At 45.2% G+C, this 17,184-nt stretch overlaps 1 protein-coding gene across 3 annotated transcripts in view; it reads right to left on the bottom strand.

The window, feature by feature from the left end:
• Positions 1-17,184, bottom strand: part of nme7 (NME/NM23 family member 7) — a 191,276-nt gene that overhangs the window by 67,995 nt on the left and 106,097 nt on the right. For all 3 annotated transcript variants that reach the window (XM_078559682.1, XM_078559683.1, XM_078559684.1), the window contains exon 8: positions 7,914-7,982. In XM_078559682.1, coding sequence (XP_078415808.1) covers positions 7,914-7,982 — 69 coding nt within the window. The remainder of the gene's footprint in view (positions 1-7,913; positions 7,983-17,184) is intronic.

The raw sequence follows: 17,184 nt of genomic DNA, 5'->3' as shown, positions 1-17,184 counted from the left end.
TGTGATATAAGACCAGACATCAGAGTGCTGCTGACATAAGACTGTTTCACCATTAGACTGCTAACTTGGATTAGTTCCGGGGGGAGTTGGTCTGAAGGAACCACTTTGAATTTGAATTTCCTGATCTCTGAAGGCAGAGGGGCATGTGTGTGGGGTGGTGAAAAAGGCATATAGGACACTTGCCTTTATCAATTGAGGCATAGATTACAAAAGTAGGGAGGTCATGTTGGAGTTGTATAGAACCTTGGTGAGGCCACAGCTGGAGTTCTGTGTGGAGTTCTGGTCGCCACATTATAGGAAGGATGTGATTGCACTGGAGGGGGTGCAGAGGAGATTCACCAGGATGTTGCCTGGGATGAAACATTTAAGTTATGAAGAGAGGTTGGATAGACTTGGGTTGTTTTCGTTGGAGCAGAGAAGACTGAGGGGCGACCTGATCGAGGTGTACAAGATTATGAGGGGCATGGACAGGGTGGATAGGGAGCAGCTGTTCCCCTTAGTTGAAGGGTCAGTCACAAGGGGACCTAAGTTCAAGGTGAGGGGCAGGAGGTTTAGGGGGCATGTGAGGAAAAACATTTTTACCCAGAGGGTGGTGACGGTCTGGAATGTGCTGCCTGGGAGGGTGGTGGAGGCGGATTGCCTCACATCCTTTAAAAGGTACCCAGATGAGCACTTGGCACATCATATCTTTCAAGGCTATGGGCCAAGTGCTGGTAAATAGGATTAGGTAGGTAGGTCAGGTGTTTCTCACGTGTCGGTGCAGACTCGATGGGCCGAAGGGCCTCTTCTGCACTGTGTGATTCTGTGATTCTGTATTCAAATTTTAGCAATCCATTCCCATTTGTGAAATTGCCCTACATACCAGGGATTACAATCTCCTGCTCTCCTGGCAGCTAGGTTTGCATAGGTAAATTAAGTGGGAGTAGAAGAATGAAGAAAGCCAATCATGTACACTAGGAGCTCAGTGTTCCTCAGGTACTTAAAGTGTTACATAACTGCCTTATTATTATTCTATTATGATGTACTGGCTTATGCGCAGTAATGCATGAAATTTGAAGGAAACTGTAATGCCAATGTCCATTAATTTATCCTCACTGAACAAGTATATGACATTATGGAGGATTTCTGTGACAGAACTAGTACCTCGGTCACTTCCAGCTGCACACTCCAGTCTTGAGCTTTTGAACTATACTGAAGCCTCCAAGCAATTGGTAATGCACACCCGTGGGCATACCCTGGTGCCTTGCCTCAGCTAACAAACTAAACTACATGAGGATATCATCAGTTTCATCTGGTGTAGATAGGTGACCTCAATCCTTTAAGTGCATGAAGTCTGGAACAATGGAAGAGACAGATGACCTTAGCAAGAGGAAAATGGCTCTGAAGACAGACAGCATAAATATGTGAGACACATCCAGGGCACTCTCCTGATGTAGCTGCCGCCAGTCACTTTGGAAGATTGGATCTTACCAAGTATCATCCCATAGTTAGCAATGAAACCTAGTCGTAAAAATGCTGTTGCTTACAGTAGAAGCGACTAGCGCAACCCTCAGCAAAAGGAAGGAACCTGAAGAAGAAGAACGAGTAAGACAACCTTAAAGGTAATTCACCTTTGCTAATATCCCACTATAAAAGCATCAAGATCAGATAAATACCTTTACCTTTGGCTTAAGTCACCAAATGAAAAGTGCTGCCATGAACATTCAAGCTCTTTCAAGAGTTTAAAAGAACCACAAGCGAAACAGCTTTTTCACATTACAACACTCAGATAACCTTATTAGGTTATATTCAAGTATTGCCAAATAAAGAGACATGCTGTCAAAGCTTTTTGTCTTACACTCATCAGGACAGACGAAGAATGTCAAATTTCAAAGGGAATAATTTATATTGTATGAGAAAAGGGGTGCTGATTGGTTAGCAAGTCAGCTTTGATACTATATTACCCCCAGAAAATGCACAAAACATGCTTTGGCTCCAGCCAAATCAGGCAACAGACAGTATGACACATTCTTGAGTGAGGACTTAAACATTTTTCTTAAGGTTTATTCTACTTCCCTCAACCTTATGCACCATTAGAAAATGATTTTTTCCAGTAAGCAGTAATCCTAAAGAAAAATATTTAGCTTTATCTCATTTTATGTATATTAATCCACAACAAATTACAATTAGTGACAAAAAATCCATAATGTGTATTCTGTAGATTAAATCAAGTTAATATTAATTTGGCCATTAAAATGCTGCATAGGTATATGCTAGTTCTTAATTGCATATCTGCAGGTAGCTGTAAAGAAATGTCTAACCATAAAGTAAGGTAATAAAAATTCAAACATTCAACAAATAAAATTACAAAAAAGCTGGAATCTAATAATTTTCCAATAAAATGGGAGTGGTTGAGTAAAACTATTGCCAAAGAGTACTCAAAAGTTACATAATGCTAGCAGTTAATAAATAGCTAAAGATGTTATATATTAGCAAGCCAAAATCTTACAGCTAATGATGCTTACAGGGTAAAGGTTGTCGAAGCAGGAGAATGGACTTTTCCCACTTTTAATTGTATCAGATACACAACATTTAAAAATTTAAAACCACCCACTCAATTGGATCACAATTCTAAAATACTACAGTACAACCACTTAGGCCAGAATTTTCCGTTTGTTGGTCGGGCGGGCCGATTGTCGCTGGAGAAACGGGCTGCACCACCATTTTCCGCGGGCGGGCCAATTAAGGCCCACCCTGCGGGTAAGCCACTCCCGTGGAGAACGGGAAAATAGTCGCGGAGGTGAGCAGCCTCAGACTGCCGGTTCCAATGGGGAACCAGCAGCCTGCATAAAGAGTGGCTAGGCAGCCTGCTTGAGGCAGTGCACCATGGTCACTCGTGGAGAGAGGGAGGGAGGTCTGAGTGGACAGCAGCATGAGCAGGAGGAGGGGGGCAGGCTGCAGGAGAGGCCACTGTGCCCCCCGGTTTTCAGGTGCATGCCTTGCTGTCCTCCTGCAAGAGGTGGCCATCTGTCGGCACCTTCTGTATCCTGAGGATGGGAGGAGGAGGGCCCCCCCATGTCAGCAGCCAGGCGTGGGAGGAGGTGGGTGACGCTGTAAGCGCCCATGATGACGTGCGGCGCAGTGGCACTCAGTGCAGGAAAATATTCAATGATTTGCCACGCTCTGGACGGGTGAGTACCATGTCTGTCTTGGACATTTGACCCAGAAGGCAGCCTTAGCCTTTGAGCCCCCCCAACAAGTCTTGCTGCCGTTACTGCATTGGGCATCTGTCGCACGCTGGGTGGGCAAATGAGTATTGACCTTGCTTACATCAGCCTTAGTGGTAGAGGAGAAGAAGGGTTCTCCCCGCAGCATATGTTGGTGTTTGTGGCATTTGAGTAGTCTGGGGGTAACATGCAGGGGAGGCCGCTAGACACATTCTCAGAACTCCAACACATGTCATATTGATGGTAATGAGATGGTGCAAGGGGTGCCTCATGGTGTTTTGGGCAAGTGCCATCTGCTGACATCGTCACCGCACCTAGTTGCGCCTCCTTGCCATGGGCGCTAAGACCCGTGTGTTATTCAAAGTGATAGACGCCGAATGTGTCCAAGGTGGCCATTGGGGGAGGGAGTTGGGACCGGCCGTACTATCTTCTGCGGACTGATCACCAGTAGTGTGGACAGGAGCCGCTGGAGGCCTCAGATGGGCCACTGTGGTTGGGGTGTGTCGTGCGCGTGCAGACTACATGAGCAAGCAGCCCCAATAAATCCTTTTCCCTGTTTTGCAAGCAAAAACTCACCACAATGCCCGGGAGCGCCAGAGGACTGGAGGTGGGAGCGCCCTCCTGTAGCGCCTCACGCCTTTTGAAGAGCAGGCCATGGAGCTGGGCAGGAGTCAGGAGGCCAGGGGGGCCAGGCTGGGGTCCAGCGGCCAGGTATTTGAGGTCCACAGTCCCATCCACTCTGTCTGCCCACCATCCAAACCACTGATGGTTGCTGCAATCGTTAATGCTGAAACAATGCTCATTCACAGACTGAGACATTCTGATGTGTGGGTCATGCAGAAGGGACCTTCATCCCCTTAAGGAATCGCTTCTCCATCACCTTCCAAAGTCACCTTATCCCATTTGTGACCACTATCACCATGGTCTAACATGCCATTGGATCGCTGCTGCACAGCCAAAAACTTATTTCATCTGAGGAGGTTTGGGACCATCAGCACCCTTTCAGCCAGTGCGCCCCACATTACTTTGTCCAAAAGGTCCTCAGCACCTCAGCTGTGAACCTCATGGCACTCAACTTAGATGAATGCCACCACGTTACTCATCCATGCGCCAAGGGGAAATGTTGCCTTCTGCCCACTCGGTCTATGCCCCTCCTTACGGAATGAAGGCCAATAATGTGACCTCTCAATCTCCTGTGATCGACGGCAAATGTCGCTACTGTTTGCGATGTTTCCTCAGCCCTGCAACTATCCAGGCCACAATGCATTCAGGTCAGGTACCTCTGTACTCTCCCCACTCCTATGGTTCATAACATGCCACGTGGCATTCCTGAGGCCATCTGACCAGCCTGTCTGCATGTGCGTTTAATGGTTGGGGCTCATCTTGACTCTTTTCCACCTCACCAATATTCTTCTCCTTAGGGTCATGAACAGTGAGCGACTTACGAGGCTGGGGGTGAAAGGGATAAAAGGTTGAACTGACTGTACACTAACTGATGCACTGTGCTCGTTGTTAATTTCAGCATCACCACCAGAGCGAGCCGCACCTCGACCCCGCGGCTCCCCCTCCACACCTGAGGGCCAACAAGTGCAACTTGCGGCACATCATTTCAGCCAGCCAGGCACCAGCACAGACACACACACCTCGGTGGGGACTTTACCATCGGCTAGTGTCCCGGGTCACAGTGGAGAAGGCACATCACAATCGCTGGAGGACATGGTAGGGGCAGAGAGTGCCGATGGCGCCAGCAGCCGGAGGGCTGCAGGGGACGAGGCACATGTTGAGTCCGGCACTGATGACGTGCCTCTGGAGTTGTCGGCAGGACAGGCGGCAGGAAGTGCATTTGCATCTGGCAGGGTTGCATGAGGGAATGCTTCAGTTGCTCTCTGCGACGGAGGAGTCCAGGCAGAGTGCACGTGAAGGTTTGGCCCTCAGGGCAAAACTTCAGGCTTCCAATGAGAGAGGGGCTTCAATCAAATGGAAAATTTTACGATTGGGATACGCTCTGACCTGCAAGCCCTCACAGCGGTACTGGCTACGGGTGGTCATTCCCAATGTGAAAGATGTTGTGGACACCAAGCGTCGGCACTCGGTGCCCATGCATCTGCGGTGAGCAGGGAAGTCGAAAGGAACCTCACATCGGCGCAGCAGCTGCCTGTCGTCGCTGCGAGCTCCTCTCAGGGCGCTCCGGATGAGGGCAGCAGCTCCTCCGCCCCTCTGCCAGTCAACGTTGCTTCCGTTGAGGCTGCGACAACTGGGGAGGTGCCAGTTCTGGAACTGGCCACTCCCTCCCAGGCGGAGTCATCACAGGCTCCACGGGCCAGAGGACGCCCGCCAAGGTCATCGAGACCAACAGGACAGCAGAGTCAGCAGGCTGTCTCACAAGCCACTCCGAGTGATGGGGCGGCACCTAGATGTAGCACCTGAAAATGTAAGCATAAGGCACCTTAGGCACTCCACGGGTATGTCACTGGTGATTTTGTGTTGGCCTTAGAATAGGGCCCCATATTTTTGTGATCGCAAAAAAAGTGCTGTGTGCTTTTCTTTTGGACAAAATAAAGTCCACCTTTGTAACCATGGCTGAGGGCCTTTTGTTTGTGGTGCATTTTTCTTTTTCACATATTTATCATGGGTGTTTGAGTGAACATTGATGTTTCTGTACTAAGCCCTAATTTGCAGCTGAACAGGTGGAAGATGTGGCACCTAAGCGCCACGTGTGGAAGTCCCAGGCAATGCTGTTCCTGCTGATCCATGAGTGTGGAGCTAGCTGAAGGTTCTTTGGATTAAATTGTCGCGGGTGTCCCTGCCCCCTTGGTGTAAATGCGGGTCATCGTTCTGCCCCTCATCATCACCCTGTCCTTCCTCATCCTCTGACGGACTGCTGGATTCATCATGTGCAGCCTCATCCAGGGCGTCAAGGTCTTCATCGTCAACTGCATCCCCCTTTCCAGTGCAAGATTGTGCAGGGCGCAGCAGACTACCACTATCAGAGAGACGCGATCTGGGGGGTACTGGAGTGCGCCCCCTGAGTGGTCCAGGCAATGGAAGCGTATCTTGAGAAGACCAATGGCTCTCTCCACCACAGCCCTTGTGGTGCCCTGGCTCCTATTGTACCGATGCTCAGCTTCTGTTCTTGGACGGCGTACTGGCGTCATGAGCCACCTTCGCAGGGGGTAGCCCTTGTCACCCAGCAGCCATCCATCCAGCTGAGCTGGAGCACTGAAGAGCCCCGGCATCTGGGAGTGTCTGAGGATATAGGCGTCGTGGGAGCTGCCTGGGTACCTTGTAGAGACTTGTAAAATCTGCATCCTGTGATCACACACTATCTGCACGTTCATGGAGTGGAAGCCCTTCCTGTTGACGAAGGCACCCTGGACGCGGGGGAAGCCAGCAATGGCCGCGAAGCCTCTGGCTCGCTGTGCCTGACTTGCCTGGTCGCAGCAGAAGTGGATGAAGGTGGATACCCATCTGAACAGAGCGTCTGTAACCTGCTTGACACAAGTGTGGACAGCTGATTGGGAGACACTGCAAAGATCACCCACTGAGCCCTGGAAGGAGCCAGAGGCATAGAAGTGGAGGGCAACTGTGAGCTTCAGAGCCGCTGGCATAGGGTGTTACCAGCACAGTTAGGGGAGATCTCAGGGCAAATCATCTGACAGATATAGTTGACTGACTCCCTTGAGAGTCGGAACCTCCTTTGGCACTGCACCTCAGTCATACTGAGGTAGCTGCTTCGCCGCCTGTATACCCTGGCAGCAGGATAGTGGCGTCTTCTGCGGCCCCTTGCACCTTGGACAACCTCTTGGCACTGCGCCCGGCCTCCCAAAGGTGGCTCCCCTGGAGGCTGATTGTACTGTCCTGGCCTTCTCCTTATTCTATCCCTCCCTTCCTCCTCAGGGGAGCTGCCTCCAGTGGAGAGGTCAGAACCCATATCCCCAGGCTAAATGGAGGCCTCCGGAAAGCTGCAAGCCGAGAAAGATTACTGTCTGCAGACTGGTTTCAAAGTACACAAGAGCTCTTGGAAATCGATGAGAACTGCTAACAATCACACAGGCAACTCTTAAACACTTTCAGCAATTAAAACTTTGTGTAAAACATGAACAACCCCTCTGAGTCCACATATCCCAACATTGCATGAGTTTTGTTTAAAAATCTCCTACCCGCCTGCCCGTTGGGCCCGTGCGCCGACCCGGAGTTCGTACGGGTCCCTCAAAATCTTGGACAATTGGCAAGTTAAGGGCCTTAACGAGCCCTTCAATTAATGGCGGACGAACGTCCTGCTGCTGACTGAGCCCGCCGACCGAAATATCGCGATGCCGCACACTGACGTCGGCATGCTCGCGCGACATTTTAAGCGCTGACGTGCGGGCTCCACCCGCACATCAGCCGGAAAATTCTGGCCTTAGAGCAAATGTCTGAATTTCCTCCGTCCAACATTTTAGTAGAGGTTTAAAATGAAATATTACTGAAAACAAAAAAAAATAATAATTGTACGTCTTCCTGTATGTTTTCTTTTGACAAACACTTAAAAACGAGTTAGAGAATTGTACAGACCAGACGTCATTTAATAGTTCAATCAAAAATTAAACGGTTAACTTGTGCATTTTGTCTTTTTTTGCAGAAATGCTCCTGCCACTTTCAGACTGGCATAGTACTGGCCAATTATTTTTAATGTTCTTTCATTCCCTTTACCATCTTCCTACTTACATTGTATTCAGAAACAACTCCTTTGTATACTTCAAAGAACTCCTCTGCATTGGCTCGTTCTACATTGAACTGTAGGTAGAAGAAAAAATGTAAACCACAAGAGTTGATTTTCATTATTCAAATATGTTTCACTTTCACAATAAATTAGCTCTCCCATCATACCCTTGTTTCCCACTTTATTGGGAAGAAAAGCAGGATGATCCTGCTAGCAGATTCATTTAACAACAGTTAATTTGCAAAAACACGCATTTCACCATTTGGAAAAGAAAACTTCTCAACAATTTCCCTTTCTCCGGATGATACAGCAAGGCAGGCACACTTATTCTTTCCTTTCTCCCACTTTCCCATCCAGTGTCCACAGGGGAACCAGATTTTAAATGTGGAGAATTTAATTCTAGGTCGAGTCTCCACGTTGGCAGTACAATGGTTCTAGGATTCTGCCTACCAAGCAACAACATCTAACTTTTAAAAATATGTTTCTATCAAGATATTACAGTCAAGAAAACAACCAGGCGTGGTTTCTGTGGTATGGATTGAGGGATAAATGCTTGTCAGGAAACATGAAGCACTCCCCTGCTCCTCTTCAAATAATGCAATGGAATCTTTTACGTATACCCAAGAGGGAGCATTGGGCCACAGTTTTAATGTTTCATCCAAAAGATGGTACTTCTGACAGCATGGCACTCCCTCAGTATAGCACTGGAATGTCAGCCTAGAGCTTATGCTCAAGTCTCTGGAATGGGGCTTGAATCCACAACCTTCTGACTTGGAGATGAGGGTCAGCCATGGCTGACATGAGCCAGTTAGAGAGAGGGTCACGTGGGGTTGGGGGGGGTTAAATAAGGAGCAGATGGGGCTTTTGATTTAAAGGTGCTGCATTCCTATAGTGCAACACTCCGTCAGTCCTTTATTAAACTAAATAGATTAGAGCAGATCATAGTCTTAAGTTATGCAAGGCCAGAACTAGGTTAGATTTTAGGAAGTAGTTCTTTTCCCAGAGAATAATGGACTCTGGACCATGTGGGAGGTTCACACAGTGAACACTGATTCACTAAATTCATTCAAGCAAGAGCTGCACCTGATTCTGGCTGGGGCAGAGGTCATCTCATACAAAAAATAGATACTGTAGAACATTACTTAAGGCCTGAGTAGCCTCCTAGATTAGTGTTGATAATCTAAAGTGGCCAGAGCAAAGTTTTTCCAGATTTCTTTTTAACATATCTGGCCTGGATTTTAAATCCAATTTTTCATCCCTCCAAGCAGATTTCATGGCTTTTAGGTATGCTGGGGAGTGTATATATTATGGCACAGTTGTGGGGGACAGGCTGGATGCATCCTTTCCTGTCCTCCATTGCCAAATGTGTGTTTGTGTATATGTTTGTATCAAGGGCGAACTGAAATTATGTGCTCAAGCTTCTGGATGGGGCTTGAATCCACAATCTAAGTTAGGGACAAGAGTACTACTACTGAGCCAGGCCGCCACCAAAAACAAATATATTTTTGCAAAAGCGTTAAATAAACCAGAAATTTAATATTCACCAAAAGCTAACAACTCATGGATTATGTTCTTGTTGCCCTCAATCATGCAGCTTCCCTCAACTTACTAGTCAGCATCCATTTTTGTCCTCTGATCGCCATACTCAACATCCATTTTTGTCCTTTGAGAAATCGAGCAGCATAGGAACAGGAATAGGCTATTTAGCAGCATGAGCCTGTTCCATCAGTCAATGAGATCATGGTTGATCAGTTATTCAACTTGTAATCTTTGTTACATATCCCTCAATTCTTTTGGTTAACAAAAATTTAATCAATCTCAGATTTTAAGCTAACAATTGAACCAGTGTCAACTACCATTCGTGAAAGGGAAAGAGAGAGAGATAGAGAGAGATAGAGAGAGAAAACAAAGAGAAGGCAGCTGCTCTGAAGAGCAGGGAAAGACTGTGTTTGTTAGTGGCCAAGCAGGATGCTGGCGAGAGCTAATTCGCTGTTCGAAAAGAAAACAACAGTACAGAAGGGACTTTTGGAGATTTAAGGAATAAGGAGTCACCAAGATGGTCCTTATTGGTGGAAGTTGGTTTACTCAGGCAGAGTGGGACGATTTTCAAAGGACTCTGGAAGATTTGACTTGACGTGGCAGGGAGCAGTGAGCATGCTGGAAATCTGCGAGTATCTTGGGACTAGATCTTGTAATGCTATACATCTACTAAAAGCGGAATGCACAGTGAAAGGAGTTCGAAAGAAGTATCTCAATTATGTTAGTTAATTAATGCCTTTTCTTTAGTGCGATGTATTCGTTGCCTGTTAAGTAATGCTTGATCTATGTTGATTTTAGCTTGTTTGTCACAGTACAAGTCTTAAAATGTGAAATCTTGTTCTTTTGTTTTTAATTTCCACCGGTTGCTGGGAATTTTTTTTTAAGTTACCGGTCTCCATGCGAATCATAAGAATATCTTTGATCAAATAATTTATTCGTTCATGGGATGTGAGCATCACAGGCAGGGCTGGTATTTGTTGCCCATCTCTAATTGCCCTTGAACTGAGTGGCTTGCTAGGCCATTTCAGATGGAAGTTAGGCGTCAACCACATTGCTGTGGGTCTGGAGTCACATGTAGGTTAGACCAGATGAGGACAGAGATTTCCTTCCCTAAAGGGCTTTAGTGAACTAGATGGGTTTTTACGACAATTGATAATGACCATTATTGAGATTGGTGATCAATTCCAGATTTTATTAATTGAATTCAAATTTCATCAGCTGCCGTGGTGGGATTTAAACCTAGGCCTTGGGATTACTGGTCTAGTGACATTACCACTACGTCTCTGTCACCCCTTAACTTTCTAAATTCCAGGAAATTCAACTTCCCTCTGAAATGGCCTCATTTGAGAGATCTATCCTCATAATGTAACCCTCAGAGTAGACTCCAGGTATCAATTTAGTAAATCTACTCCATCCAAAGTCAATATATCCTTCCTAAGGCACGAAGCCCAAATTGAACACAATACTCCAGGTGTGATTTCACTAGGGCGATAAGATAGGCAACATTGTAAGCAACCGAGTAGTTGAAAGCATTGAGTCACATCAGAAAAAAGTTTGGGAAGCACTGATCTAATACAGTTAATAATTGAAGCCCCAATGCAGGTCTCTGGGAGATATCACAAATCACACCTTGCTAATTAGAATGCCTGTCCATTATCCCTACTCTTCATCTACCGCCATTCAGCTACTTTCCTAACCAGGTAAATAATGTGCCTTCAATTTCACAAGCTTCAAATTTAACTAAGTTTCTTTTGTGGGTCTTTATCAAATGCATTCTGGAAGTCCATATAAATAACATCCTTAGATATTTCCTTGTCTACAATAGTGAACTCTTCAAAAACTCAGTGATGCTTGTCCATGCTGGCTCTTTCTGATCAGCTTTCTATGTTTTAGCAATGCTACAAAAATGCAAAGTTATTATTGGGTACTATCAACATAAGCAATTCAAATGACTGGCTGAAGGATTGCCTAAAAAAAAGTGCTAAGCAATATTACGTTCAATTTTATTACACATAAAAGCTACAAACAGCAAGAATTTTCCTTCCCTGCTCATCGTGTGATCGTGTGTTTTTTGATTGTTCACCTGCGCTAGGTATAAGGTTGATATTTTAAATACCCAAGGCCCAACATTTCTTACGTTATTCAAATGAAGATGATATTTGTTTTTATATGGAAAGTAGCAACAAAACACAAACAGACTGTACATATCCCCTCAATGGATGTCAGCTGTGGTTCAGTTGCTAGCACTCTTGCCTCTGATCACAAAGTTCCAGGTTCAAGTCCCAGTCCATGACTTGATCACAAAAATTAGGGCTTGTGCAGTACTGAGGATGTGCTGCACTGTCGGAGGTGCCACCTTTCGGATGAGACATTAAACCAAGGCCTGCCCTTGTGGATATAATAGGTCCCAAGGCACTATTTCAAAGAAGAACAGGTGATCTGGTCATTGTCACATCGCTGTTTGTGGGAGTTTGCAGAGAGCAAAACTTATTGCCTCATTTTCTTCACTATAACAGTGACTACACTTCTAAAGTACTTTATTGGCTTTAAATGGTTTTGAGATGGCCTGCGATTGTTAAAAGCACTCTATTGATGCAAGTTTCCCCCCCACCCCCTGATTTCCTCTGTGGTTTCAATTTTACTTCCCAGCTTGATATGATAATACAGATTACTCTTAACAGTGGAAGCAAATCAAGTGAATGTTTTTCATTTGGCTCCACAGTAGCAATTGTTTCTCATGGACCACTGGTTGATTCAATTAATGGTTCAAAATGATGCTTTGAACTTTTAACTTGCATACAAAAGCAAGGATACACATATAAGGATAAGAAGAAGTTACTCAGCCCAAGGAAAATCATTTCTCTGCTACCTTAGTTTTCCCATTTAGCAATCAGCTATGTTTTGGATGACCCTAATATATTTGTCTCTTTGATTCTGTCAGTCAGATTATTCTAAGGATTTTCTTTTCATTGGTTTAAATATCATCTTGTCCTACTTTCTTACTTTACTTTGAATTAATATTATTGGTAGAAGTTACTTAAATTAATATTTTATATCTTGTGATTGATGGAGCTCCCCTTAACCATCATTCTCTGGCATGTAGAGTTTATATATGCTTAAGTACAGAAATTGTGGCACACATTTTATCCTGATATTCAACTGTCCTGCCTTGAATTTTATTCTTTAGAAACACATACATACTGAAGGCTTTTAATTTAAGATATATTCAGTAGAAGGAAATCATCATATGAAAAATTTGGTAAATCACTAATTTAACTTCCAGCAGTTTCTTGTTACTATCCATTTACTGTCAATTTATTCAGAAGTAGTGGAGCTTTGCACTTGTGCTTCAACTATATATCTATCCCATCTAGTGATAGCATAAGCCAAATGTATTCAGAATATATTCTTACACTGTAACCTTCCAATCAACAATAACTTCTTAAACTATAACTAATAAATATCTGAAATTCAAAATTCATGGTGCTTAGATACTGGCAACAATTAATAAATTTCAGCCCAGAATCTGATGGAGTGGGGAATCCCACCGTGTGCTGTTCGCGACATTTGTTCCTGCACACCCTTCCACTCAAAAATGTTTTGCCTACAAAGTTGCTGGAAGTAAGAACTGATGATGGTGCAATGAGAAGGGACCAATTGTTAAAATTAATTTCATTTGACAATGTGGTTTATATGTTTCAAAAATATTGTAGCAACAAAATATTTTTTGTAATGACTGATTTTACCACAGCCTTATAATTCACCAATCTAAAAGCAAGTCTTAAGTTATTTCATACCATCAACAGCAGATCTTTTAAAAAAGTTCCCTTTTATGTTAAAAATACTGGAAAAAATACAAGAAATTGCTTTGTGATATCCTTTAACTTTCTTACTCATGCAGTGTCATTTATTTATTAATAGCTGGGTTTCTGGGTTTTTAGATCTGGGTTTTCAATTCCTCATTTTTTTCCATCTTTTCCGGGTGTGCCTCTTATTGCCTGAGGCTATTCATATCTTCATTGTTTCATTAATGTCTTTAATTCTTTTTGTTGCCTCTCACCATTGTAAGATTATTTCATAAGTCTAGCCAGCAGTCCACTGATATTCCCCCAGATGCAACTGCCAGTCCTGCCATTCATTAAGATCCTCTTCAAATGGTTGTTCATCTTTTCAGCCAACCTGAAATGCTGACTGAAATGCTGATTTATCCATAGATGTTGATTGAGCTGCTGCCTTTATAGCACTTTATTCTTTTGTTTCAGATTTCCAGCATTTGAAATCTTTTAGATTTTTCTATTCTATTTACATTTGAAAAGTAACATTCTGACCCAGATCTCCCAGTTAGCGGCAGAGCGGATGTGCCCACCATTGACTGCGATTTAAACTGCCCACTAACCATTCTACTCGACAGCTTTTGCACTTTCCGGTTCCAGCTCCAGCAGGGATCCAGTGACACTATCGGGAGGCTAATTGGTGAGTGTACAGTAATTCCAGTGAAGCCACGCCTCCTTCTTCATTACAAACTGAAAGCATGTCCCTTAAGGTTGGTCTTCAGTTCATTGATTTGCACTGTTTTTAAATGGAGCTATCACTTCCAACACTGCACAACCTCATCCCCTGACAACGCTCACTCCCTCCCTCACACCGACACTGTTCATCCCTTACCTCACACAACAATGTTTACCCCTCCCTCACCACTGACATCGTTCACCCCCTCCCTTACCCCACGACAATGCTCACCCCCTCCCTCATCCCACAACAATACTTACTTCCTCCTTCACCCCACGACAATACTCACCTCCACCTTCACCCCATGACAATGTTCATCCCCTCCCTCATCCCACAACAACTCACCTCCTCCTTCACCACACGACAATACTCACCTCCTCCTTCGCCCCACGACAATGCTCACCCCCTCCCTCATCCCACAACAATACTCACCTCCTTCACGCCACGACAATACTCACCTCCTCCCTCATCCGACGACAATGCTCACCCCCTCCCTCATCCCACGACAATACTCACCTCCTCCTTCACCCCACGACAATGCTCACCCCTTCCCTCATCCCACGACAATACTCACCTCCTCCCTCACCCCACGACAATACTTACCTCCTCCCTCATCCGACGACAATGCTCACCCCCTCCCTCATCCCACGACAATATTCACCTCCTCCTTCACCCCATGACAATGCTCACCCCTTCCCTCATCCCACGACAATACTCACCTCCTCCCTAATCCTACGATAATACTCACCTCCTCCCTCATCCCATGACAATACTTACCTCCTCCATCACCCCTCGACAATACTCACCTCCTCCATCACCCCTCGACAATACTCACCTCCTCCATCACCCGACAATACTCACCTCCTTCACCCCTCGACAATACTCACCTCTTCCCTCATCCCACAACAATACTCACCTCCTCCTTCACCCCACGGCAATACTCACCCCCTCCTTCACCCCACGGCAATACTCTGCTCCTCCTTCACCCCACGACAATACTCAGCTCCTCCTTCACTCCCCAAAAATGCTCACCCCCTCCCTTACAACCCTCACGGCTCACCCTGCACCCCCCAATCCCAAACAATGCTCATTGCTCCTCCCCTCGCATCCTCGACAACGCTGACTCTCCTGACATCAGCTAGACAGGAGAAGGGATGCCGGAAGGTGAGTCAGGAGAGCAGATGAACAGTGCTGGAGGGGTAGGGTGAATATTGTCAGGAGAGGGGCGGGGTGAAGGTTGTGAAGAGAGGGGAGCACATTGTCGGGAGAGGGAGGTGTGTATATTGTCTTCAGAGCGGGGTGATGATGGTGTTGCCAGTGGTTCCCAAAGCAACTGTGACCCTCAATTACTGCAGCAGTGACACATCCAGGTGGAATAAGGTGATATTGCCATCATATCACACGATCACTCTCCATTGCTGCATGTTTGTGCACCCCAGAGCCACTGGCACACCCCAAGACAACGTCTCAGCAACATTTGTAATTTGTTCAAGCTCTGACTGCTGGACTGCTTTAAGACCCTGTAAGTCCCTTTGAGCACTGATATCCACAGTATTAATGGGTGTAGTCTGAGCCTATATGACACCAAGCTGAGTTTGCATGGCAACAAGTAAAGATTTCATGACCACAGTCTGATCTTTCAAGACGCAGGGCGGCCTCTGCCGGTGCTACAATGGAAGCTGAGACATCAGCCATCAAGCATTGGATCTGTAGATGCTGTCGTGGAGTTATCCACCACTACCACATGGGAAAAGATGGGTTCTAAGCTTGGTGCAAAGCCCTGTGCCAAGTTGGAACTGAATTCCTCCATGCTTCTTGACAGTGACAACAGACTCTGTGGCAGACCTGATGAGTTTCTCTGCCAGTTGAATGAACTGCTGCAGCCAGAACACATCTCCCCTTTAAGAGGTGCAGGCTAGCTTCAATTGATGCTTGCCTCACACAGACTTAGGCCCCCTGTTTAGTGTGCTGCCACTCAGGACTGCATTTAACCCTGGAGTGCTTATCACAATTGTGGAAAAGAGCAGGCAGCACCATGTTTGCTGCTGCCTGCATTATGTTGCTTGCCTTATTTCAACAAGGGAGGATTATCGATCCCTGTGCAAAGGAGGGAGTGAAATATTACATCTAGCGAGGAAAAGTTAAGAAACAGTGTGTTTATTTTTCACAAGGATTACTGGTAAAATTGGTATTATGATAGATTTTATTATCAGAGAGGTAAAGTCCAAAGACATAGTGACAAAATGGGAATTTGCATTCAATGTATAAAGGAGCGAAGGCTGTGTGTAAGGGTAGGCATTCTAAGATCTAACAAGTATGAAAATCCTCTAGCATCTAAGCCTCAAGCTGCTGTCTAAAAGAACTAAAGTTAAGAAAACTCACTTTGAAATGAGTTGTTCAGGGTATCGTGTTTCTTTAAAATCTGTGTGTCTTGCTGTTGCCTTAACGAAAGTGTAACTGGGAGTTAGATTAACTAGGGGATTTAGAAGTTATCATAGTAATAATTTGTAGATCTATGTATGCATTTAAAATCATTTCTTCTATTAATAAAGATTTAATTTTGTTTTGTAAGAAACCTATAAGTGGTCTTATTACTACTGAATTCAAGGTATGCATCCCAAAATGTATACAAATTGCAAAACAATTGTGGTAGCAGTTTCAAGTTTCTCTTTGGGATTTGAGCAGCTCAGCATTTACCATCAGCTGTGCCATAACACAATTAACAATTGTTTGATGAAAAATAAAGAAATTAGAACCATAGAAAAGTTACTGCACAGAAAGAGGCCATTCCACCAATTGTGTCTGCGCCGGCTGAACAAACTAGCCGTCCATTCTAATCCCACCTTCCAGCACCCTGTCCATAGACTTGCAGGTTACAGCACTTCAGGTGCAGATCCAGGTACCTTTTAAATGAGTTGAAGGTTTCAGTTTCAGCCAATCTGGGCAGCGAATTCCAGACACCTACCAACCTCTGGGTGAAAAGGTTTTTCCTAATATCCACTCCAATCCTTCTACCAATCACCTTAAATCTGTGCCCCCCTTGTAATTGACCTCTCCACTAGGGGAAACAAGTCTTTCCTGTCTATTCTGTCTAGGCCCCTCAATTTTGGACACCTCAATCATGTCACACCTCAGGCTCCTCTATTCTAAGGAAAGCAACTCCAGCCTACCCAATCTTTCCTTATAGCTGCAATTTTCTAGCCCTGGTAACATTCTTGTAGATTTCCT

This window comes from Cetorhinus maximus, chromosome 16 (genome assembly GCF_964194155.1).
Source record: "Cetorhinus maximus chromosome 16, sCetMax3.hap1.1, whole genome shotgun sequence".
Taxonomy (NCBI): domain Eukaryota; kingdom Metazoa; phylum Chordata; class Chondrichthyes; order Lamniformes; family Cetorhinidae; genus Cetorhinus; species Cetorhinus maximus.
Note: the sequence above shows the minus strand (reverse complement) of the source record. Positions and strands in the feature narration are given on the sequence as shown.